Source organism: Coregonus clupeaformis, chromosome 5, assembly GCF_020615455.1.
Source record: "Coregonus clupeaformis isolate EN_2021a chromosome 5, ASM2061545v1, whole genome shotgun sequence".
Taxonomy (NCBI): Eukaryota; Metazoa; Chordata; class Actinopteri; order Salmoniformes; family Salmonidae; genus Coregonus; species Coregonus clupeaformis.
Genome location: NC_059196.1, coordinates 21,485,586 through 21,512,024, shown reverse-complemented (window position 1 = coordinate 21,512,024; position 26,439 = coordinate 21,485,586). Strand labels below are relative to the sequence as shown.

The 26,439-nt window shown below is 43.4% G+C and overlaps 1 protein-coding gene across 1 annotated transcript in view; it reads right to left on the bottom strand.

The window, feature by feature from the left end:
* Positions 1–244: 244 nt before the first annotated feature.
* The window catches only part of LOC121564815 (multiple epidermal growth factor-like domains protein 6), a 97,695-nt gene continuing 71,500 nt past the window's right edge, over positions 245–26,439 (bottom strand). Inside the window, exons 24-38 of the mRNA XM_041875892.1 lie at positions 19,978–20,106; positions 18,625–18,753; positions 15,265–15,393; positions 14,896–15,024; positions 14,343–14,471; positions 13,893–14,021; positions 13,154–13,285; positions 7,249–7,377; positions 6,846–6,974; positions 5,920–6,048; positions 5,140–5,268; positions 4,724–4,852; positions 4,030–4,158; positions 3,627–3,755; positions 245–1,545 (exon numbers count right to left, since the gene is read on the bottom strand). Coding sequence (XP_041731826.1) covers positions 1,412–1,545; positions 3,627–3,755; positions 4,030–4,158; positions 4,724–4,852; positions 5,140–5,268; positions 5,920–6,048; positions 6,846–6,974; positions 7,249–7,377; positions 13,154–13,285; positions 13,893–14,021; positions 14,343–14,471; positions 14,896–15,024; positions 15,265–15,393; positions 18,625–18,753; positions 19,978–20,106 — 1,943 coding nt within the window. The 3' untranslated portion in view covers positions 245–1,411. The remainder of the gene's footprint in view (positions 1,546–3,626; positions 3,756–4,029; positions 4,159–4,723; positions 4,853–5,139; positions 5,269–5,919; positions 6,049–6,845; positions 6,975–7,248; positions 7,378–13,153; positions 13,286–13,892; positions 14,022–14,342; positions 14,472–14,895; positions 15,025–15,264; positions 15,394–18,624; positions 18,754–19,977; positions 20,107–26,439) is intronic.

Below are 26,439 nucleotides of genomic sequence, written 5' to 3'. Positions count from 1 at the left end.
TCCATCTCCTACCCCCTCTCCTCTCCTCCATCTCTCCTCTCCTCCATCTCCTACCCCCTCTCCTCCATCTCCTACCCACTCCACGCCCCACTGCCGAGCTCCCAGGCAGAGGACCCAATACCATGCTACACTGCTCCCAAATAAAATAGCCTCTCTCCTAAATGTGGTGATGCGATATTAGGGACAGAAATAACTGACAGATGTACCACATTTAGTCAAAAGAGAATTATCAAAATTCAAGATGTATCAAAAAAGCACAATTTACATAAAACCTGCCATCAGGCACATAGTACAGTACATGTTATGAGTGGTATGAATGACAATATCCTGAGGTACAGTTAAAATGCTTTGTAATATTCTAAAAATCCTTCTACATGAAAATATACTGATTACTTGGCTAAAACAATAGGTCATATTGTCATTGAACTGATACACTTACAGTAACAGCAGTAATGTATGCACTCACTAACTGTAAGTCGCTCTGGATAAGAGCATCTGCTAAATGACTAAAATGTAAATGTAATGAATTGATATGTGACTTTCCTGATCTGATAGTACAGTAAGTGATCTTATCAAACATACAACCAAAAGCAATTTCAAAATATATTAACACTTTATGACAAGCAATCAGGCACACACTGTCAAAGGAAACCAGTAAAATACAACACAAAATATTCTCACTGTATATGATATGAGAGTATGACAGAGTACCGTTCAATGGACTGACAATACCAGTGGACACTTTGGGAGTGATGGCTGTTGCTCCCATGTCAGTCTGACCATTGACTCTGAGGATAGGCCATGGGTAAGCAATATGAGGCTCCAGGCTTTTGTTCCAGCCCAGCTCTAACACACCTGATTCCACTAATCACCTAATCCTGGTCTTTGTGAAAAATGTGTGATAGTGATGGTCTGCACACACTGTACCCCTCCAGCACCGTAGTTGCCCACCCATGTACTAGACTGTACAAAGCTGCATGGTGGTGAGGACAGAGACGTTGTGAATGTACAGGAAGTGTTTGACCTGTGGTTAATGACAGGTTAGAACAGTTGACTTGGGGCAGGGGTCCAGTCCTGAGACAATCAGGCAGGGAGCGTCATAGAGCTCAGGTGACATTTCCAATGTCCACCACCCAGCAGCACATCAATGTTCCAGCTCCTTGTGTAGCCTGCTCTCTCTCTCTCTAACTAAACCGGCATTCTGCACCTTTCTGCAGGCTCCCAAAAAGCCACTTCACATTTCTCAACCAAATGTGCAGAATACAGGTGTAGTCTTAAGAATATTTTACCTTGTGTGTCTGGTCCAGACCTGAATCACCTTCTGGCTGTATACCTCTGTCCAACTGTACACAGCCTTCCCATGACGTCCCAGGACCCCTGATTTATTTATTTAGGGCACCTTGTTCAGTGTTCAGTGTTTGAGACGTCTGGCGGGGGTATTTGGGATGTGGGGCCTCCAGCGGTGCTCCGAGTGGGAGAGACCAGACGGCCGCTTCAAGGAGGGAAAGAAGCCCAACGCTGGGACCTCTGCAGTCTCTAGTAGTCCTGAAAAGAAAGAAGAGACAGACAAAAAGACATTGGCACCTTCTAGAAATCAAAAGCAAATGTTCTTCGGCGTTCGGGGAGTTGCTGGGGTGTTTGCTTCTCGATCTGTACGGTCTCCCGTGAGCTGGGCTTGTTGGGGAAACCGAGACAGCTTCAAGCCAGACACCCTGCTGGGTGTGGATTAAAATAACTGTCAGAGGCTGGAGTGGCTATTGAGGGAGACAGGGAGACACACAGAGCTGAAGGCATGAGCCTGACACACTTACCGACACACTACTTCATGAAAACCTGGTTCAGCTTTACAGCTCTGGTCCTTGGTGTCTGCTGTGATGGGCGGACCGTAACACTCACTCATCAGGGCGATGTGTGTGTGAGGTGTGTGTGTGTTTGCGTTTGTGTTTGCGTGCATGTGTGTGTGTGTGCACGCATGCGTGTGTGTTTGTGTTTGCATGCATGCATGTGCGTTCGTGCATGTACAGTGGGGAAAAAAAGTATTTAGTCAGCCACCAATTGTGCAAGTTCTCCCACTTAAAAAGATGAGAGAGGCCTGTAATTTTCATCATAGGTACACGTCAACTATGACAGAGAAAATGAGGAAAAAAAATCCAGAAAATCACATTGTAGGATTTTTAATGAATTTATTTGCAAATTATGGTGGAAAATAAGTATTTGGTCACCTACAAACAAGCAAGATTTCTGGCTCTCACAGACCTGTAACTTCTTCTTTAAGAGGCTCCTCTGTCCTCCACTCGTTACCTGTATTAATGGCACCTGTTTGAACTTGTTATCAGTATAAAAGACACCTGTTCACAACCTCAAACAGTCACACTCCAAACTCCACTATGGCCAAGACCAAAGAGCTGTCAAAGGACACCAGAAACAAAATTGTAGACCTGCACCAGGCTGGGAAGACTGAATCTGCAATAGGTAAGCAGCTTGGTTTGAAGAAATCAACTGTGGGAGCAATTATTAGGAAATGGAAGACATACAAGACCACTGATAATCTCCCTCGATCTGGGGCTCCACGCAAGATCTCACCCTGTGGGGTCAAAATGATCACAAGAACGGTGAGCAAAAATCCCAGAACCACACGGGGGACCTAGTGAATGACCTGCAGAGAGCTGGGACCAAAGTAACAAAGCCTACCATCAGTAACACACTACGCTGCCAGGGACTCAAATCCTGCAGTACAATGACGTGTCCCCCTGCTTAAGCCAGTACATGTCCAGGCCCGTCTGAAGTTTGCTAGAGTGCATTTGGATGATCCAGAAGAGGATTGGGAGAATGTCAGATGAAACCAAAATATACTTTTTTGGTAAAAACTCAACTCGTCGTGTTTGGAGGACAAAGAATGCTGAGTTGCATCCAAAGAACACCATACCTACTGTGAAGCATGGGGGTGGAAACATCATGCTTTGGGGCTGTTTTTCTGCCAAGGGACCAGGACGACTGATCCGTGTAAAGGAAAGAATGAATGGGGCCATGTATCATGAGATTTTGAGTGAAAACCTCCTTCCATCAGCAAGGGCATTGAAGATGAAACGTGGCTGGGTCTTTCAGCATGACAATGATCCCAAACACACCGCCCGGGCAACGAAGGAGTGGCTTCGTAAGAAGCATTTCAAGGTCCTGGAGTGGCCTAGCCAGTCTCCAGATCTCAACCCCATAGAAAATCTTTGGCGGGAGTTGAAAGTCCGTATTGCCCAGCGACAGCCCCAAAACATCACTGCTCTAGAGGAGATCTGCATGGAGGAATGGGCCAAAATACCAGCAACAGTGTGTGAAAACCTTGTGAAGACTTACAGAAAACGTTTGACCTGTGTCATTGCCAACAAAGGGTATATAACAAAGTATTGAGAAACTTTTGTTATTGACCAAATACTTATTTTCCACCATAATTTGCAAATAAATTCATTAAAAATCCTACAATGTGATTTTCTGGATTTTTTTTCCTCATTTTCTCTGTCATAGTTGACGTGTACCTATGATGAAAATTACAGGCCTCTCTCATATTTTTAAGTGGGAGAACTTGCACAATTGGTGGCTGACTAAATACTTTTTTTCCCCACTGTATACAGTACCTTCTGTGCAGGTGGGGCCCAGCCAGGTAACAGGACACAGGCAGCGGCCATTACGAGCGTCACACTGGGCCTGATGGGAACACTGGCACTGCAGGGAGCAGCCCGGACCAAAACGATCTCCTCCACAGTCTGATGGACAGAAAGAGAGGAACGTGGCAGAAGATAGACATGAAGTAGACCGACACAACGAGGAAAAAATGGAGACAGCACACAAAAAATAAAATGGCCGATTAAATACAGTAAATGACAAGTTATTTTTCTATTAGGTAAAAGCATATAATACATACACAAACCATTACATATCAATATGTAGCAGCCGGTGAAGGCTCGTAGTTTTAAAGGCATATCTAAGAGACAGTACTGTAAGAGATAGAGTGCTGTTGCAGTGTAGAGGTGGTCGTACCTTTTTCACATCTCTGTCCAGTCTTCCCTGGGGGGCAGAGACACTGTCCCGTGGCTGGATGACAGGGGGCCCCCCCAACACAGTCACATGACTGCTGACAGCCCTCCCCAAACCGGCCAGCCTCGCACCCTGGGACAGACACACACAGTGAGACACATACACACGCACACGCACACACACACACACACACACACGTGTGTACTATGTGTCTCATTTTATTTCCCCATGACAAACAGTACACACTCATCACTCTTCTCCTCCATAGCCCCCCCCAACCCCCCCCACCACACACACACACAGGTCTGTCTCTATTACTTTATTATAGTGGGTAAACTATCTGGCTGCTGCTCTGCAGTGCTCAGTGCTCTCCTGCTGGGGCTGAAGTGGGCATGTAGGCCCTCACACTGAGCTGAGGAGCCCAGAGCAGGCAGGAGGCAGGAGGGAGGAGGCCACAGAGATGCAAAAGGAATGCATTAAACAGCCTGTCTCTGCTGTGGCAGCCAGGAAACACCTGCCTCTCATCAAATAACCACGTCTGCCTGCCTGCCTGTCTGTCTGCTCACGGAGATGTGCCAACATATGTTCGTATTCATACTGTATGTACTCTCCCTCTATCGTTTTCATAGACATGCACACACAGAGTGTGAATCAGATTGTGTGATCTCCACCTTCTCCTCTATCATCCAGTACTCACGTCTCTGACACTGGGAGCCATGGTAGCCAGGCGGACACACACACCGGCCCGTCACATGATCACATGTCTGTCCCGCCCGGCAGTCACACGGACGGGCACAGTTCTGTCCGAAGAAGCCAGAGGGACACCCTGGAGACAGGATGACAACACAGGAAAAAGCTTTGTTGTTAGTGTCTCATACAAGAGCACAACCAATCATCACAATCAGGGGCATGTTCATTTGGCACCAAATGTTAGAAAACTGATTAAAACAAGGAGGGACTACCAATAAGAAACGCTCAATTTCCTTTTTTTTGCCCACATGAACACAACCCACCTATTTCATTAGAAATATAGGGTCAGAAGTTTTTCCTGGACAGGTCACATGGTGAGGAAAAACTCCTTGCCCTAACCATAATTACAAAAATCCAACGTACGGTGTTCACAAGAGTGTCCGTAGTGTCCGACGGTGCAGCTGCAACAGCCAGTGAAGCGGTCACATGTCCCGTTGTTCTGGCAGGGACAGTCCAGTGCACAGTCCGGTCCGTACTTCCCCTGGACACACGCTGGACAAACAGACATATGGTAGAGACATACAGTAACAACAACACAACACTCACAACCAACATACCTTCTGTCTGTACTTGTACCACAGGCGGCTGGTGGCACCTTAATTGGGGAGGACGGGCTCATAGTAATGGCTGGAATGAAATAAATCGAATGGTATCAAACACATAAAACATGTGGTTTCCATGTGTTTGATACCATTCCATTTACTCCATTCCAGACATTATTATGAGCCGTCCTCCCCTTAGCAGCCTCCTGTGACCTGTAACGGATACTGCACACGTTAATAGTGGAATTACCTCATATAAACATAGACACACACTGTAAGCCAGGGATATGGGAGGTTACTGTGCTCACAGTGACTGCTGGTAGCTACTATTCATAATAACACAAGTCTTCATTATTTTGTCATGGCTGTTGGGTCATCTAACATTGTTTCCATGTTGTAACAAAGAGAGTAACAAAACTAACTTCAACAAAGCAACTTCAAGAACAGGCAGACATGTTGAAAAATCCTCCTACAGGATAAACTAATGTAGTACTGAACCACAATTAAACTCAGCTGACCCTTTGCCCTGCCAGAAGCTACTTTTAACCTGACATTATACTGACGTTATCCTGATGTTGTGTTGATGTTATGCTGAGGTTACCTGTCTCACAGTGTGGTCCCGTCCAGCCCAGCCCACACCTGCAGCTCCCGTCCCTGGGCTCACACAGCGCTCCGTTCTGACACACACACGTGTTCCTGCACTGCAGGCCATAGCGCCCCCTAGGGCAGGCTGGAAGAACAGCAAGGCTTTAGATAGTAGTCATCATCATCACAGCACTACCAAGGCCAGCATTATGTGTAGTTCTGTTCTTTAGCTACCCAGCCAGCAGTGAGCCCACCACACAGTTAAACACACACACAAACACACACGTTTATTTAAGCAACAGGTAATTAGCGAGATGGCAAAGTGGTCTCATTTGGCAGCGATATAAAATAATAATCATGTTTCTCTGGGTAATTTAGATTTGGAAAACAATAAGCGAATCACTTTGATTCCCCTGTTTATTTATTTGTTTCCTCGCCAACGCCATCGACGCGGAACATGGAAAACGAGCTACTTATAGGTCTCTGTAAACGTTCAACACAGGAACATAAGCAGTGGCACGTCCATAGATGTATGGTGTGCACTAGGAGAGCAGCGCGCTTACGAACACCATCGTCTGGAATGGATGGAAACTCCCGTTTGCACTCCAGTGGAACTGCTGATAAACTGCGAGATTAGGGTTAACTCAAGAACCCTGCTTCTGTTCTCCAGGAAAATAAGAGCCTCTGATCATTGGTACGTTTTCACTGAGGAAATTGAGAATTTGTTAACTAAATACACATTGAAAGCTAATTTGGTTGGTTGGTTGGTTGGGTGGATTCCCAGTTGCCAATCAGACTCTGTGTTCTTGATGAGTTCATAGCATGCTACAAAAATGTACTGGTGCATGACAAACAGTGACGGACTGGGACCAAAAACTGGTCTTTACATCCTCAATGGCCCATAGACATAAGGTTCACCTATGAGGTAAAAGTCATTATTACCTTGCTGGCAGGCCTGCCCGATTTTGCCTGGGGCGCAGATACACCTCCCAGTCACAGGGTGGCACTGCCCTCCCTCCCCACAGGAACACAGACGGGCACAGTCCTTCCCATAGCGCCCCGCAGGACAACCTGGCAGTACGAAGAAAGAGATGAAAGCACCATTCAAATTATTTAAAAGTGCAGCATCTTTTCTTCCTCCCTTCCTTAAAGTAATCACTGATTAGTAATGACCCAACAAGTGAAAGCGGTGTGATGGAGCCCTTCTGTAAAATCATATCTAATCCCAACATCCTTCTGGCTGAGCCCTGTATATCTTTATTCTATATAGAAGACTGATTCATAGTCAGAAGATGACATCAAATACTGTTCATTTTCACCCATCACAGGTGTGTTGCAGACTTACAAGTGCTGCAGTCAGCTCCTAGAAAGCCAGGTGTGCACTCACAGGTCCCTGTTTTAGTGTCACAGCGACCACCATTGCTGCACTTACATCTGGCCTTGCAGTTTGGCCCATATGATCCCTCTCGACACACTGGGGTAGGGAGAGAGAGACAGAGACAGAGGCCGTTTTCACATTGAGGATAGCAAAGGGACATTTTCGAGAGGTTCTCAAGAGCTATCAATTCTCGAGTCAATACTGTTGTGTAAACTTGCGAAATTATCACGTCTTGAGTGCTTGCCCGACAGTTGCACCCCTCTGAGCAGGGCACTGTAAACAGAATTTTCTCGTTGAGCTCAACACAACACAACATACTACAGTATAAATGATAATAGCAGAGCAATGTTTTTGAAACAGCTGAAATGTATAGACATTATCCTTATATTTGAGACTTGCAGTAAATTGCAGTAACAGCCTGTTACATTCTGAAATTGTAGCAGTAGCTGCTGCCTGCCGGCTGCACTGAGCCACGTAAAACTATGGAAGCCCATTCCCCCCACCATTTGTTTATTATGTGCCATCTAGAATAAACATTTGACAACAATTCCCTATGTACAGTGCCTTCAGAAAGTATTCACACCCCTTGACTTTTTCCACATTTTGTTGTGTCACAGCCTGAATTTAAAATGGATTAAGTTGAAGAAAAAAATGTCACTGGCCAACACACAATACCCCATAATGTCAAAGTGGATGGAATGAGTCAATAAGTATTCAACCCCTTTGTTATGGCAAGCCTAAATAAGTTCAGGAGTAAAAATTGCCTTAACCCTTTGAGCATGGTAAAGTTATTAATTAAACTTTCGATGGTGTATAAATATACCCAGCCACTACAAAGATATAGGTGTTCTTCCTAACTCAGTTGCTGGAGAGGAAGGAACCGGTCAGGGATTTCACCATGAGGCCAATGGTGACTTTAAAACAGTTACAGAGTTTCATGGCTGTGATAGGAGAAAACCGAGGATGGATCAACAACATTGTAGTTACTCCACAATACTAACCTAAATGACAGAGTGAAAAGAAGGAAGCCTGTACAGAATAACAATTATCCAAAATATGCATCATGTTTGCAATTAGGCACTAAATTAAAACTGCAAAAAATTTTCAGCCTGCATTCCAACAGACATTGGGAGACAAATTCACCTTTCAGCAGGACAATAACCTAAAACACAAGGCCAAATATACACTGGAGATGCTTACCAAGACGACATTGAATGTTCCTGAGTGGCCTAGTTACAGTTTTGACTTATATCGGCTTGAAAATCTATGGCAAGACTTGAAAATGGCTGGCTATTGAATTGAATTGAATTTATTTAGGGTAACAGACATATACAACAAAATGTACAATGTGGACCCAGAGGATATCACTTAAAAGTATTAATTAAAACGCTTGTTTCCAAAGTGGTCCTCTGGTAAAAAGAATAACACATATAATGATTTAAAGGCAAAACAAAATTACAAACAACCATACATACATTCATTTATATTGACATCCTAAAAAGTGGCATTATTCACTGCACTTTTCCCTAACCTTAAAAATCAACCATATTAATTTCACATTTCGACCTTAAAAAACAATCTATTCATTGCACGTCATACCTATCATTCAAATAAATACACCTGACCAGCAGTAAGGGGCAAAAGGGGCAGTAGAGTGGTTTCTCTTACTTAGACAACCTTGTCCAAATGAAAACCTTTGCCTGCTTTTTAAAGCTATTTCTACTTTTTCTTTGCTTGATCTCCAAGGGGAGGCTATTCCATAGACAAATACCTGTATAGAAAAACGTGCTCCTCGCAATACTGTTTACTCTTGGGATATTACGAGACATAACACCTGCTCTGGTATTGTAACTGTGTTGGATATAAACCATATCAATGTGGTTTTTCATATAACCTGGGGCATGATCATTTAAGATGTCAAACATATGATGAAGTTTAAGTTGGTCCACTCTGGACTCCAAAGGCAACAAGCCTCCCGGAACTCCTGTACCACTATGTGGGTCCTAGGAGGGACATTCAGCATATACCTGATAACATTATTTTGCATGACCTGCATTCTCTTTTTCAGCTTTTTTGATAGCCCGCTATACCAAGCAGAGCAGGCATAATCAAAATGACACTGAATCAAGGTTGAGACAAGCAGTTTCTTAACTTTGATGTTAAAATATCAAGTGTTACGATGTAAAAATGTCAATTTGTTCGCCATTTTAGAAAGAGTTTTAGCAGCAATCAAGTCTCCAGAAAGGGATTGATCTAGGGACACACCAAGATAAGTTACACTTGTTTTAAAGTCAATCTCCTTGCCTGCACAGTTTACCTTTATCTTGTCAGCCCTAAGCAATCTACGTTTTGTTCCAAACAAAATCGATTCAGTTTTTCCCAAATGTAGCGACAATTTGTTGTCAGTCAACCAATCTATGACAAAATGCAATTCCTTAATCAGGGTCTCCTCTATGTAAACTGTGTCCTTCCCTGATACCAGTATGGCTGAGTCATCAGGATAAAGCAGGAGTTTGCGCTTTACTGTATCTGGCATATCATTAACGTATATAAGAAATAAGAGAGGCCCTAAAATGTATCCCTGCGGTACTCCACAGGATATTTATTTGGCCTCTGACAGAGCATCACCAACATTACATATTTGTGTTCTGTTGGTCAGATAAGACCTAAACCAATTCACTGCTACATCATTTAGACCCATGCATTTCAGTTTCATCAGGAGAATATCATGGTCCACAATGTCAAAAGCTTTCTGCAAGTCTAACATGACCATACCTGTATAGTTCCCCTTCTCACTTTCCTGCTTGATGTGGTCAAAAAGGTGGATAAGGCAAGTATCAGTGGAATGAGCTGTTCTAAAGCCAGATTGGAGTTCATAAAGAAGTTTGTGCTCGAGAAGGTATCCTTCAAGTTGATTCAAAACTAATCTTTCAACAACTTTGGATAAGGTGCTGAGGATCAACACAGGCCTGTAGTTTCCTACATTTGTTTTACCGCTCTTCTTGTGGAGCGGAACCACCCTGGCTGTTTTGAGATCATTGGGAAATGTACCACTACTAATAGAAAGGTTTACAATATGCGTTAGCATTTTAGCAGTGACACAAGCACTATCCTTTATGAATCTTGCAGGAAAGGTTATCCAGCCCAGTTGCTTTGTTTGTGCTCATTAAGCATAGTAGAAAACTTTGTCCTCTGTTACCATGCACAGCTCAAACAAATCATTTGTGATACCTTTGCTATGGTAAAAGTTGTTAATGAAAGACTGGCCATAGTGTCCAAAGCAGGTCGGTAACTTCTTAACCAGAGATGAGGCTATAGTGGTAAAAAAATTGGTAAAATAATTTGCAACCTTTGCCTGGTCATAGCATAAAACATCATCAATATCCAGGCCAATACTACAGGATTTTACCTTATGGGATTCTTTGAGCCATTGTCCTTTAAAATGTTCCACAGTTTACAAGGCTGATGTAAGTTGTCATTAACAGATTCTATGTAATGTTGGAATTTGGCCTTATCCATTTTGTATCTTGCCTGGTTTCTACAGTTAATATAACCATCATAATCTTGTTGTAGATTTGTCCTTTTGAATTTGTCCAGGAAGCGATCCCTTTTCCTTATAAGGTCTAAGATCTCAGAAGTAATCCATTTTCCTGACCGCTGTTTGATTCGAATTTGTTTAATCGGAGCCAGAGAGTCAAGTGCAGACAGAAACCAAGCTTGATCAGCATCATCACAGTTTAGTACATGAGACCAAATTTCCAAGCACTTCTGCAAAACGTTCCTTTGAGTATTGTTTCATAGGCTGTATATTCATGTAGGTATTACATGGCTCAAGTAGCATTTTGGATTTCTTACGGGTTCAGTAGGTTACCATATGATCACTAAAACCAATATTTAAGACTCCTGACTGACAGACGTTCTCGTGGTCTGATACAATAATCAAATCCAAAGTTGATTTACTGTCAATACACACCCGGGTTGGCTCAACAATCAGTTGTTTCAGTCGGCGGAATACATTCCTTATCAGCAAATACATTGTGATCACAGCAATTCGATTCAAGTAAATCATATAAATTATTCTGCTTAGGAGGCCAATAGCACACACCAACAAGTATAGGATGACATTTAGGAAGAAGTATATCTACCCATGCAACCTCAAGTCCATCCATTTTCAGATCTGAACAAGGGTTAAAATGCATATAATTCCTAGTAAAAACACACAAGCAGCCACCGTTTCGGTTTCGGTCAATTCTATGAATGCTATAATCCGGTAGCTCAACCTCATTGTCCTCAATTGACCCATCGAGCCATGTCTCAGTCACAGCAACTACTGCAGGCCGAGTGTTAGAAAGCGAGGAGTTTTAATTCCTCTAATTTCGGCAGCAGGCTCCGTGAGTTCACATGGATAAAGTGAAGTCCTCTCCGATTGAAACAGTCAAACATGTTATTTTCTGTGCCCACTGCTGACACATCGACTATCTCATCTAGATTGCACTCATCATCCCGGCTTGTGTCCAGCATCCCAATGTTTGGCACTGCGTTTAAACAGCATACATTGCAAACAAGCGAAATGAGCAATGATCAACAACCAAATTGACAGAGCTTGAAGAATTTTTAAAAGAATAATGTGCAAATATTGTACAATCCAGGTGTGCAAAGCGTTTAGACTTACCCAGAAAAACTCACAGCTGTAATCACTGGCAAATGTGATTCTAACATGTATTGACTCAGGGGTTGAATACCTATGTAATCAAGATGTATTAGTGTTTTATTTTCATAATCTTTTTTTAAATGTTAGAATTTTTCTTCCACTTTGACATTACAGAGTATTTTGTGGAGATCGTTTGAATACTTTCTGAAGGCACTGTATGTTTTTATTGATTGCTACACTAAGGGATGGTAGATTTCATGCTAACATCATGCTTTCATTTGTGTTTGGAGCTCATTATCAGTTTACAAATTATAATGTTAGCAAGCTAAATGTCCCTTACCTTGAGCTAAGAGCTTGTGGGGCATCTAAGCCCTCATTGGGCATTTAAGCTCTGAACAATGCCTGACAGGCAGCTCTGTCTCCCAGGCTGTGTGCCACCCCAAGACCACAGCCAATCGCATGCAAGCAACAATGCAGATAACTTGGCTAGTCTTGCGAGTGAGCTAGCTAGCTAGTTAGCTTGGTAGTCTTGTTAGCTTTAATCGCACCTTGTAACACAACAAAATTTGGAGAAAGTCAAGGGGTGTAAATACTTTCTGAAGGCACTGTATACGTCTGGAGATTATGTCTAAGGATAACCACACAAAATGTGGTGAATGAAGATGCTTCTGAAGCTAAGAAAAATGTGTTGGCTAGTGGGAAGAGTCTGATTTTCGGGAAATGGCAGTTAAAGACAAGGACATTCACTTTTAAATACCAATTTAGACCCAATCACCATCTCTTCAAGGTAAGTTACTGCATATTGTCCAGTTTGTAACATTCTTTATGAAACGGGCTTTTAAATTATGTGTATTTCAATGTAGTTGGTATGATAAACTAACAAAAATATACATTTGTATCAACTTTTGGACATTTTAATTTGTACTTTGTGAAAATACTAATATTAATGGATCAAAATACAAAATAATCACAAATCAGAGTTTACGGTTACCACAACCATAAATGAACCCGGCCCATTTTTAGCCTGTCCTGCATGGAGAAACGGAGAGGGAGAGAGGAGAGAGAGAGAAATCGAGAAAGAGACAGACACAGACAGACAGTACACTTATTCAAAGTCAGTCTTTGCGTAGTGCACTGCGATTCCATTGTTGAAACCATAGAATCATTTAAAACAAAAATCTGTTCACAGCAGCAGACTACCCAACAGTAGTCACTACTTACTGAGTTCACAACGGTGGCCGTAGTAACCAGGTAGACAGGCACACCTTCCAGTGACAGGGTGACACTGCTCATGGTCCCCAGAACACTGGCACATCTGGCTACAGTAAAGTCCGAACACACCTGATGGACACGCTGCAGGAGACACAAGCATGTACAATAAGGACTGGAGAAGATGGGCATAGATGCACGCACGCACACACTAAAACACTCAACATTATCTGGATTACATTGCAACATGGTGTGTGTATGCTTGTACATGGATTTCCAAACCCAATCTCTATGCAGACATAATATAATGTAAGCACTCACTCACATTCAAATACCCATTCACACTCAGACAATGCAGTAGTTCACAGACACTCAGATACTCACACAAGGGAAGATAAATCTATGAAACAAACATGTTTTTTCTCTCCCTCTCTCTCTCTCTCTCTCGGCTGAAACCACAGCACTTACTGATGCAGCGTGTAGGACAGATAAGAAACGACTCCAGACTAAAGAGGCAATTACAGCGCTGTCATTATGCATGTATGCCTTCCAAAAGCCCTTATCCACCCAGGAAACAAAAACAATGTCTCCTGTTTTACTTGGCAACCCGATTGTAACGTTTATCAGATGTCTGCTGAGTGTGTGAGGGAAAGAAGGGAGTGGGGGAGAGGAGCGGGGGGGATGGTGTGTGTGTGTGTGAGCATGTGTGTGTTTAAAGAGATGGTGGTAAGTGGTAGAGATGTGCTCTTACTCTCCTCACAGCCATTCCCAGTGAGACCAGCAGGGCAGCCACATGTCCCAGTAATGTGGTGGCAGGACACCCCAGACTGACACTGGCACTGCTGGGCGCAGGAAGCACCGTAGACCCCAGGCAGGCAGGCTGGGGCACATCAGACACACATTAATCACTAACTAAGGAATATTCACTTTAAACAGTGACAATTGTTGTTGTGTGTACAACTTTCTTGTTTAAATAAAGATGAACCCTCCTTATAATGACAATTCATGATTTAACCGCAAAGTGAATGTATCTATCTTAGTCCCAGGTATGTATTCAAATAAAACATGGATGGATTTTCAAAATGAATGTCAATTTTTTTATACAGTAATTGACCTCTCATAGTATAAATTAAGTATGCATGATTTGATCATGTCTTTTTTCCAAAGTGGCCCTTTCCGGCCCCTGTCAAGTCACACTCACGTTTGTCGCATCGGGCCCCTCTCCATCCTGGGTGACATTCACACCTGCCCGTCACGTGGTGGCAGCTTGTCCCGTGGTCACACTGACACCTCTGCTCACACCCTTCTCCATGGAGACCGTCTGGGCAGGCTGCAGCACAGACACATGGGTGGTGTTCAGTAGGGCACAACGTAGCAATACGTTTTAGAAACGGTCTGAAAACGAAAATCTGTGTTCTTATTGGACAAGTACAGGTAGGACTTTCCCATTTAATTATATTTCAAAACGTTTTCTCCCTTCAGAACATGACCCAACTGCTCTCTCCTTAAAGACAGAAACGTGAAAGGAGGAGGAAAGACTCATTTGGGTATATCTCAATAGTCATTAGTGGCTTTCTTTCCTCAACTCCTTTCCTTCATCAACACTGATCTGCAAGAACAGGGTAGCAGAAAGCATATCTCTACATTGGCTTCTGACAGATTGCTTTCACCTATCCAAACAGATGAGGTAGGAACCCAGTCTAAACTATTGGGATGCACCCCTTGCATTTGGAAGCAGTGATGTCACAGGTCACCTGTCTGACAGTGCTCTCCAGTCCAGCCAGGGGGACAGCTACACCCCCCAGTCACTCTGTCACACGCCCCTCCGTTCTGACAGCTGCAGGTTTGTGTGCACCCCTCTCCATAGTGCCCCTCCCCACAGTCTAGGAGAGGCAGAGAACAGAGGCCTCAGATCACACAATAAATCCACCACACAATGAGCTGAATCCTAACCAGGAATCCATGTTCCTGACTCTGGCTTTCTAGTAAATCATGCAATGATGTCAAAGGGAGTTTTGCACAATAATTCAATCCCAGGTTAGATTTGGACCAAGGTGAGTACAGCTATGAACGCCCTCACTCCTGTGGTTGATTTGACCTACAGGGACAGAGGGGGGACTCACCCAGCTCGCAGGCTGCTCCGGTCCACCCTCTGGGGCAGGAACACTGGCCAGTCACCCTGTCACAAAAGCCTCCATGCTGGCACAGACACAGCTGGGAACAGTCCTCTCCATACCTCCCAGCAGAACAGGCTGAACACAGTAACACACACACACACACACAAGTTTAATAAGAGGATGTCATTGTTCAATACAATTCAGACAGATAGAAATTACGATTTGGATTCAGTTAGGCTGCACTGACTTTATGTTCTAAAACTTACACAGACCAAACACACATACAATAAACCATGTATTTCAGTGGCGGTCAGTGCCGTTTCAGATGAGGGAGGACAATTTTTTTTTTCATGAGCATGGCCTTACTTCTATTACAGCATTATGGATTCATATTCCATTCACTCAGTTCAATGTAATAGCGATAGGTTTAGAATACTACATGATACTAGAATTTTCCCTATACCCATCATGAGGTTGCTACAACCTAGCCTATGAATGAAAGTTTACAATGTAGGTGCACACAGGTCGAGAGACAAATTTGATGTGACAGACAGTGACACATGGACAGACAGTGACATTCAATACCGCCTTGCACACTCTTGCCTGCATCTAGCTGATATTGGGTGTAATCATTAGTCCAACAATTGCAAACAAGAGTTTCTATTGGACAAATGCAGGTATGTTTATCCCCGTTTTGTTCCGTTTGCCTCTGTTTAAGAAATGTTTTTCAACAGAATCGGCGGAATGAATACACCCCTGATCACACGTAAACACAGTTCACAGTTTCATAGCAGCCACGTTGTATTCCTTCTCACATCTACATTATGTGCTCTCCTCCTTTCACCTCTTCCCTTCGCTTGCGGACTTCAATGCAAAACACATCAGCTGTTTGTGACCAGGCGAAAAAACCTTTTCCAAGCCAAACCGCTACATACAGCCTACATCATGTGTAGCTAAAGTAACGTCATAGTCAGCATAGCTAATAGAACTAACGCGTTAGTAAACCAGCTACAATCATGCAGTAACGTTACAGTGTACAGTCAGTAAGCAGTTACACCAGCGGGCCCCTATGGCAATAAATTAGTCAAACCAAAAGCTTACCTTGACTTGGAAGAGTTCCAGTGTTGTGTTGGATAGTCATAGCCAGCTGGCTAACATAGCATCCCTCTGTTTGAGTAGGGTGTTTGAGTAGGCTAAACTAGCTAGCTGCATTTGATAGCTAATTAAGTGAAACTGAAAGTGAAAGAAAACTAAATCGTTCTCTCTCTATTTCTCTCTTGCTTCTCCTTCATTTAGGAAGAAATTCATTTGTTCAAAACTGTTCAACTATTTTCATTTTCTCTCTTTGAGTCAACTACTCACCACATTTTATGCACTGCAGTTCTAGCTAGCTGTAGCTTATGCTTTAGTATGGTTTTATCTAAAAAGGATAACTTTTTTAATGTTGTAAAACATTTATTTTTATGAAATTCACTGAGGAGGATGGTCCTCCCCTTCCTCCTCTGAGGACCCTCCACTGGTGTATTCATACACTCACAGACTGTTGTGATATTTCATCATAATTTGAATAAATCAAAATAATCACCCATCATTTGCTGTTTTAGGGATTTTTTTACGTACAGTGGGGAAAAAAAGTATTTAGTCAGCCACCAATTGTGCAAGTTCTCCCACTTAAAAAGATGAGAGAGGCCTGTAATTTTCATCATAGGTACACGTCAACTATGACAGACAAAATGAGATTTTTTTTCTCCAGAAAATCACATTGTAGGATTTTTCATGAATTTATTTGCAAATTATGGTGGAAAATAAGTATTTGGTCAATAACAAAAGTTTCTCAATACTTTGTTATATACCCTTTGTTGGCAATGACACAGGTCAAACGTTTTCTGTAAGTCTTCACCAGGTTTTCACACACTGTTGCTGGTATTTTGGCCCATTCCTCCATGCATATCTCCTCTAGAGCAGTGATGTTTTGGGGCTGTCGCTGGGCAACACGGACTTTCAACTCCCTCCAAAGATTTTCTATGGGGTTGAGATCTGGAGACTGGCTAGGCCACACCAGGACCTTGAAATGCTTCTTACGAAGCCACTCCTTCGTTGCCCGGGCGGTGTGTTTGGGATCATTGTCATGCTGAAAGACCCAGCCACGTTTCATCTTCAATGCCCTTGCTGATGGAAGGAGGTTTTCACTCAAACTCTCACGATACATGGCCCCATTCATTCTTTCCTTTACACGGATCAGTCGTCCTGGTCCCTTTGCAGAAAAACAGCCCCAAAGCATGATGTTTCCACCCCCATGCTTCACAGTAGGTATGGTGTTCTTTGGATGCAACTCAGCATTCTTTGTCCTCCAAACACGACGAGTTTAGTTTTTACCAAAAAGTTCTATTTTGGTTTCATCTGACCATATGACATTCTTCCAATCCTCTTCTGGATCATCCAAATGCACTCTAGCAAACTTCAGACAGGCCTGGACATGTACTGGCTTAAGCAGGGGGACACGTCTGGCACTGCAGGATTTGAGTCCCTGGCGGCGTAGTGTGTTACTGATGGTAGGCTTTGTTACTTTGGTCCCAGCTCTCTGCAGGTCATTCACTAGGTCCCCCCGTGTGGTTTTTGCTCACCGTTCTTGTGATCATTTTGACCCCACGGGGTGAGATCTTGCGTGGAGCCCCAGATCGAGGGAGATTATCAGTGGTCTTGTATGTCTTCCATTTCCTAATAATTGCTCCCACAGTTGATTTCTTCAAACCAAGCTGCTTACCTATTGCAGATTCAGTCTTCCCAGCCTGGTGCAGGTCTACAATTTTGTTTCTGGTGTCCTTTGACAGCTCTTTGGTCTTGGCCATAGTGGAGTTTGGAGTGTGACTGTTTGAGGTTGTGGACAGGTGTCTTTTATACTGATAACAAGTTCAAACAGGTGCCATTAATACAGGTAACGAGTGGAGGACAGAGGAGCCTCTTAAAGAAGAAGTTACAGGTCTGTGAGAGCCAGAAATCTTGCTTGTTTGTAGGTGACCAAATACTTATTTTCCACCATAATTTGCAAATTAATTCATTAAAAATCCTACAATGTGATTTTCTGGATTTCTTTTTCTCATTTTGTCTGTCATAGTTGACGTGTACCTATGATGAAAATTACAGGCCTCTCTCATCTTTTTAAGTGGGAGAACTTGCACAATTGGTGGCTGACTAAATACTTTTTTCCCCCACTGTAAAGATATTCTGGTAGAAGAGAGATTTCAGTTCCATGCAGAGCTCCTGATGTGTTAGGTTAATGTTAGGTTAAGGTTAGGTTAATGTTAGTTTAAGGTTTGTTTAATGTCAGACTGGGCCATATACTAGGTTGACCGATGAGCCACTCACCCTCTTGGCAGCTGGCTCCGGTCCATCCGGCTCCACAGCTGCAGCGGCCGCTGACGTGGTCACAGGTGGCTCCGTTCTGACACTCACAGCTCCGGCTGCAGTTCTCCCCAAAACCACCCTCAGGGCAGGCTGCCTCCCACACAGGACAGGATACACAGTCATATATTTAAATACAAGTCCGCATTTTATAGCACTCAACATGAAGTGGTCTGCTCTAATGGTAGTCTGGACACAGATATACAGATGTAGGATCTTAATTTGAGCCAGTTTGCTACAGCAGGAAAATAATCCTGCAGCAACATGAAATGTGAATTATGTGATTATAATTAATGGACATTTCTGTAAGGAATGTCAAGTCTGAAATTTCAAAGCGAAAATGTTTAAATCCTCAAACACACTGCAAGTTTTAAATGTCCTGCGCTGCAAGAATGTAATCCTTCAACAGGGTGATCAAATTTAAAACTTAGTGAATTTGAGTTAAAGTTTGGAATTTCCACTTGATTTTCCCTTACGAAAGATGTAAGGGAAAGTAAGATCCTACATCTGTATGTGGTTTATTCAATTCCTTTAGTCATTCATTGTCAAACATATGCATAAGAATGACAAGGGACACGATGGAGCGGTTGACTAAAGCACAAACATATCTGCTCTATGGAAAGATATGGCTTAAATGTACTTGTCTTGTATTTCTTGCTTGAGATATGGCCAAATCCATATGTTTGCGCGTTTGTATAGAGCACATTTATTTGACCTATCTGAACTAGTCGCTAATGATCAATGTCTGAAATGAAATGACATTTGAGTAACGAGAGAGAGATGGGAAACCACCTAACGACAGTAACATGTCATTAAGTCACACAAGTGGGTTTGGGCTGACTCTTGGCTGCGGGTCATCAGGACCACAAAACATGCTTTGGGGAGACCAGGCCCTCTCGAATAAGACTTGAGAATGACATAGTCTGAACTTTAAGAGGGCATTTCACTAGATTCATTAAAACTGCATGAAGACTTTGCGGAGCAGCGGATAGAGACTTTGCATGAGAGTACCGAGGGTAAAACTGATGGTCCTAAAAGAGCTTTGCCAAGTAACTCCTTTAAATGCATCCCTATAAACACGTGAATGTATTTATCCAGAATCTGACCCAATTAACAATGTATGCTGGAGGGGATCCTACCAGCCCCCCTGCACCCCTCCCACCCCTTATGCATCCCTAAAAAAGGAATTGGCAGGGTATCATTAAACAGATAATTGTTCTCGAACACATGGGAGATGGTATTTAGTAAGAGAGGATGCCGTGATGGACTGGTAGAGAGGCTCCCTCACACCCCGTTTTAATGATGTGTCTTCCATACCCAGAATGCAGTGTGGTCCCGACCAACCAGGGGTGCAGAGGCAGGCTCCTGTGATGTGGTTGCACCGGGCACCGTTCCTGCACTCGCACATCTGGCCACAGTCAAGACCGTAAAACCCGTCCGGGCACACTGCAAGCCAAGATAAAACATCCTCTGGTTAGGGACTGGCAGCTTCACACACATACAGAGGGAAGGAAAATGGCTAGGATGCCAACTTTATTCCCTCTCTCTCTCTTCCTGTGTCTTTCTCTGTGTGTGTGTCTCTCTCTCTCTCTCTCTCTCTCTCTCTCTCTCTCTCTCTCTCTCTCTCTCTCTCTCTCTCTCTCTCTCTGTCTGATCTCTCTCTCATCTCTGTCTTACCACCTACCAAAAAATACCATTTCAAATTGCAGTACCCTGGTCTAGCTGTTCATTTGTGGAGCGTCTGCATTCGTTAAGTGAGCTCACATCCCACATGTGAGGAGTGTCCGTGCCACATCAAAGCCGGAGACACAGGGGCCAGGCCGCCCCCCTGAGGGGGTGGGAGAGAGGGGCACACACACCAAGGACTGGTAATTAGAACACCTGCTGAGTCCACAGGCCTGTTGTTAGGGTCTAGGAACCCAGCCCAAAACAAAGCCAGGTTACTGTGAGCGCACGAACACACAAACACACACACAGACATATACTGTAGATAGTGTATAGACATATACAGTATATAGTGCATGTAGACACTTGCGCACACACACACACACTCCTGCTACCACTGCTGGTGTTCAGCAATGCCAGTGGCACGGGTCTGTTTTCCATTCACTGAGAGAGAGAGAGCAGAGGGAGGGAGCTGATAGTTGAAAAGCTGATAGTTTAAACTGTCTGTGGAGTCAGTAGACAACACATTGTCAATGGCCCAGAACAGGTCCACCAGTGCTGTTATGGAAAAACCCTATATAAATGTGGGGGGATGTAAAGGGGGCTTTCCCAATGTGCTGTAAACATTGCCTATAAGCTCAACTAAACCGTGAAACAGGCAGGAATGCCCGTGTTTACTTAGTGATTCTCGTTGATTGCTCAATTTGTCACCGAAAAGTGCAAGATCACAGAGCAACAGCCCTAATGACAACACTTACTATCAGTTTGTATGTTAAGAGCAGTTACTACAACACAGGCATAGCATCATTTATGTCTTTGTTTAGATAAAAGCTGCGCTCGCTTGACTGCGTTTCTGATTGATTAACAGATGCAGTAGGACACACCTCCTTTCAGCCCTAGTGGTGTGTGGGAAAGGCTGGCACTGGTTTCGGCACTGGCCGCTGCCCAGTCTGAACATATCTCTTGTTCCAATTGACCCTATGCCAAATAACCCCTCTCATTTACATAGAGCAGTACTACTGTACCTGGCCTTCTATTGGGAAATACATGAGGACAGAGTCCGACTTTTGGCCTCGCCGTGCATTTTTTCTTAGCCTGGTCCCTGATCTGTTTGTGCTGTCTTGCCAACTCCTATGGCCATTGCCACGCCAAACATGATCAAAGCATAGGAGTAGCCAAGACAGTACAAATAGTTCTGGGGATCAGGCTACTTTTTCCCACGCTGCCACTGTAATCTGCCTTTGTGGTGGTTCTACTATAAAGTTATACTGTCTCATTACAGCCTGAGCAGGGAAGACGCTGCCATGGATCCATCTGTGTGTCTGTGGTGATGTGTATCTGTGGTGGTGTGTGTCTGTGGTGGTGTGTGTCTGTGATGATGTGTGTCTGTGGTGCTGTGTGTCTGTGGTGATGTGTGTCTGTGGTGATTTGTGTCTGTGGTGTGGTGTGTCTGTGGTGCTGTGTGTCTGTGGTGCTGTGTGTCTGTGGTGGTGTGTGTCTGTGATGCTGTGTGTCTGTGGTGCTATGTGTCTGTGGTGCTGTGTGTCTGTGGTGGTGTGTGTCTGTGATGCTGTGTGTCTGTGGTGATGTGTGTCTGTGGTGATGTGTGTCTGTGGTGATGTATGTCTGTGGTGCTGTGTGTCTGTGATGATGTGTGTCTGTGGTGCTGTGCAGTGGTGATGTATGTCTGTGGTGCTGTGTGTCTGTGATGATGTGTGTCTGTGGTGCTGTGTGTCTGTGGTGCTGTGTGTCTGTGGTGCTGTGTGTCTGTGGTGCTGTGCAGTGGTGTAGTGCTATTTATTTTAGGTGCTGGAGCGCAAACATGTTTTTCAAAGATGTCATAATTTCTCAATCAAAGTTTGTACCGACAGATACATTATATTTGTACCAACAATTGCAATATCATTATATAATATGCATAAAATGCACCCTCCTCTAAAAGAATAAAAGCATACCAAAAATACCACATCACTGCACCTATCTGGTGTACATGACAATAAAAACGTCTTATCTTACCTATTTCAAAACAGGCCATCATCACTGTCAATCGTGAATGATAATTATTAAAGTTTTACCGGTGAAATGTCCAAACTCCAACCTTCAAACCTTTACTTAACTAGGCAAGTCTATTAAGAACAAATTCTTATTTTCAATGACGGCCTTCCAAGAGGACAAAACACACATCACGACAAGAGAGACACCACAACACTGCATAAAGAGAGACCTAAGACAACAACACAACATGGCAGCAACACATGACAACACAGCATGGTAGCAACACAACATGACAACAACACGGTAGAAACACAACATGGCAGCAGCACAAATTGGTACAGTAGCAGCACAAACATGGTACAAACATTGTTAGGTACAGCACAAAGGGCAAAAAAGTAGAGACAACAATACATCACTCGAAGCAACCACAAGTGTCAGTAAGAGTGTCTATGATTGAGTCTTTGAATGTAGAGATGGAGAAAAAACTGTCCAGTTTGAGCGTTTCTTTGCACCTCGTTGCCAATAATCTGCATGCCAATCATTTGATCTCAATCAGTTTCATGGGAATATGCATTTAGATGTTCTTGAATTACTGTTTCGTGAGCGAATTAGAGCGGATGGCGTTACAAACTATTAGCCTTTCTTGTAATTTGTTTCAATCAAAGCATATATCCTACCTAGTGTTGCACGATGTTGGGTTTTGGCTGCATTAGAACAAAAACTGTGACTATTCAGCTACAACGGCTGTAATGGAGCAGGTTGACAGCTTCAAGTTCCTTGGTGTCCACATCACCAACAAACTATCATGGTCCAAACACACCAAGACAGTCGTGAAGAGGGCATAACAAAGCCTATTCCCACTCAGGAGACTGAAAAGATTTGGCATGGGTCCTCAGATCCTCAAAAAGTTCTACAGCTGCACCATTAAGAGCATCTTGACTGGTTGCATCACCGCCTGGTATGGCAACTGCTCGGCCTCCGACCGCAAGGCACTACAGAGAGTAGTGCGTACGGCCCAGTACATCACTGGGGCCAAGCTTCCTGCCATCCAGGACCTCTAGGCCCTAAGAATTGCCAAAGACTCCAGCCACCCTAGTCATAGACTGTTTTCTCTGCTACTGCACGGCAAGCGGTACCGGAGCACCAAGTCTAGGTCCAAAAGGCTTCTTAACAGCTTCTACCCCCAAGCCATAAGACTCCTGAACAGCTAATCACATGGCTACCCCGACTATTTTGCTGCTGCTACTCTCTGTTTATTATCTATGTATAGTCACTTTACCTCTAACCACATGTACATATTACCTCAATTACCTCAACTAACCTGTGCCCCCGCACATTGACTCTGTACCGGTTAATCCCTGTATATAGCCTCGCTTTTTTTATTTTTACTTATCCATTTTTTACTTAACACTTATTTTTCTTAAAACTACATTGTTGGTTAAGGGCTTGTAAGTAAGCATTTCACTGTAAGGTCTACACCTGTTGTATTCGGCGCATGTGACAAATAACATTTGGCTTGGCACCTAAAACCCTCACAAACATTTACAGATGCACAATTGAGAGCATCCTGTCGGGCTGTATCACTGACTGGTACGCCAACTGCACTGCCCGCAACCACAGGGCTCTCCAGAGGGTGGTGCGGTCTGCCCAACGACCTGCCCTCCAGGACACCAACAGCACCCGATGTCACAGGAAGGCCAAAAAGATCATCAAGGACAACAACCACCCGAGCCACTGCCTGTTCACCCCGCTATCATCCAGAAGGTGAGGTCCGTACAGGTGCATCAAAGCTGGGACCGAGAGACTGAAAAACAGCTTCTATCTCAAGGCCATCAGACTGTTAAATAGCCATCACTAGGTGACTTCCACCCGGTTACGTAACCCTGCACCTTAGAGGCTGATGCCCCATATACATAGACTTGAAATCACTGGCCACTTTAATAATGTTTACATATTTTTGCTTTACTCATCTCATATGTATATACTGTATTCTATTCTACTGTATTTTAGTCTATGCCACTCCGACATTGCTCTTCCTAATATTTCTATATTCCTTAATTCCATTCTTTTACTTTTAGGTTGTGTGTATAGTGTGTATTGTTGTGAATTGTTAGATATACTGCACTGTTGGAGCTGGAAACACAAGCATTTCGCTATACCCGCAATAACATCTGCTAAACATGTGTATGTGACAATGTTTTTTTGATTTGATCTTGCAAGACAGGCTACACTCGGACAGGGCGAGTTCATTAAATGTGTCGTACATGAGCCCCAAGTCCATAACAAACTGTTTTGAGAACAGACGTTTTAGCAACACCTCATAGAGTTTTTGGCTGTTCTTGTTAGGGAGTGAACGTTATGTATAATAAGGGTTACATGGATAAAATAGGACCTCTCTGAAATGAAAATGGATGGCCCTCCCTTCAGCAAAATACAGTGGGGAAAAAAAGTATTTAGTCAGCCATCAATTGTGCAAGTTCTCCCACTTAAAAAGATGAGAGAGGCCTGTAATTTTCATCATAGGTACACATCAATTATGACAGACAAATTGAGGAAAAAAATCCAGAAAATCACATTGTAGGATTTTTAATGAATTTATTTGCAAATTATGGTGGAAAATAAGTATTTGGTCACCTACAAACAAGCAAGATTTTTGGCTCTCACAGACCTGTAACTTCTTCTTTAAGAGGGTCCTCTGTCCTCCACTCGTTACCTGTATTAATGGCACCTGTTTGAACTTGTTATCAGTATAAAAGACACCTGTCCACAACCTCAAACAGTCACACTCCAAACTCCACTATGGCCAAGACCAAAGAGCTCTCAAAGGACACCAGAAACAAAATTGTAGACCTGCACCAGGCTGGGAAGACTGAATCTGCAATAGGTAAGCAGCTTGGTTTGAAGAAATCAACTGTGGGAGCAATTATTAGGAAATGGAAGACATATAAGACCACTGATAATCTCCCTCGATCTGGGGCTCCACGCAAGATCTCACCCCATGGGGTCAAAATGATAACAAGAACGGTGAGCAAAAATCCCAGAACCACACGGGGGAACCTAGTGAATGACCTGCAGAGAGCTGGGACCAAAGTAACAAAGCCTACCATCAGTAACACACTACGCCGCCAGGGACTCAAATCCTGCAGTGCCAGACGTGTCCCCCTGCTTAAGCCAGTACATGTCCAGGCCCGTCTGAAGTTTGCTAGAGTGCATTTGGATGATCCAGAAGAGGATTGGGAGAATGTCATATGGTCAGATGAAACCAAAATAGAACTTTTTGGTAAAAACTCAACTCGTCGTGTTTGGAGGACAAAGAATGCTGAGTTGCATCCAAAGAACACCATACCTACTGTGAAGCATGGGGGTGGAAACATCATGCTTTGGGGCTGTTTTTCTGCAAAGGGACCAGGACGACTGATCCGTGTAAAGGAAAGAATGAATGGTGCCATGTATCGTGAGATTTTAAGTGAAAACCTCCTTCCATCTGCAAGGGCATTGAAGATGAAACATGGCTGGGTCTTTCAGCATGACAATGATCCCAAACACACCGCCCGGACAACGAAGGAGTGGCTTCGTAAGAAGCATTTCAAGGTCCTGGAGTGGCCTAGCCAGTCTCCAGATCTCAACCCCATAGAAAATCTTTGGAGGGAGTTGAAATCCGTGTTGCCCAGCGACAGCCCCAAAATATCACTGCTCTAGAGGAGATCTGCATGGAGGAATGGGCCAAAATACCAGCAACAGTGTGTGAATACCTTGTGAAGACTTACAGAAAACGTTTGACCTGTGTCATTGCCAACAAAGAGTATATAACAAAGTATTGAGAAACTTTTGTTATTGACCAAATACTTATTTTCCACCATAATTTGCAAATAAATTCATTAAAAATCCTACAATGTGATTTTCTGGATTTTCTTTTCTCATTTTGTCTGTCATAGTTGACGTGTACCTATGATGAAAATTACAGGCCTCTCTCATCTTTTTTAGTGGGAGAACTTGCACAATTGGTGGCTGACTAAATACTTTTTTTCCCCACTGTATATATTACCTAAACCCTCCCTGAACACTCAAAGAAAAAACAAGTGACCCTCCCCTATACCCAAAATAATAATTAAAACAAAG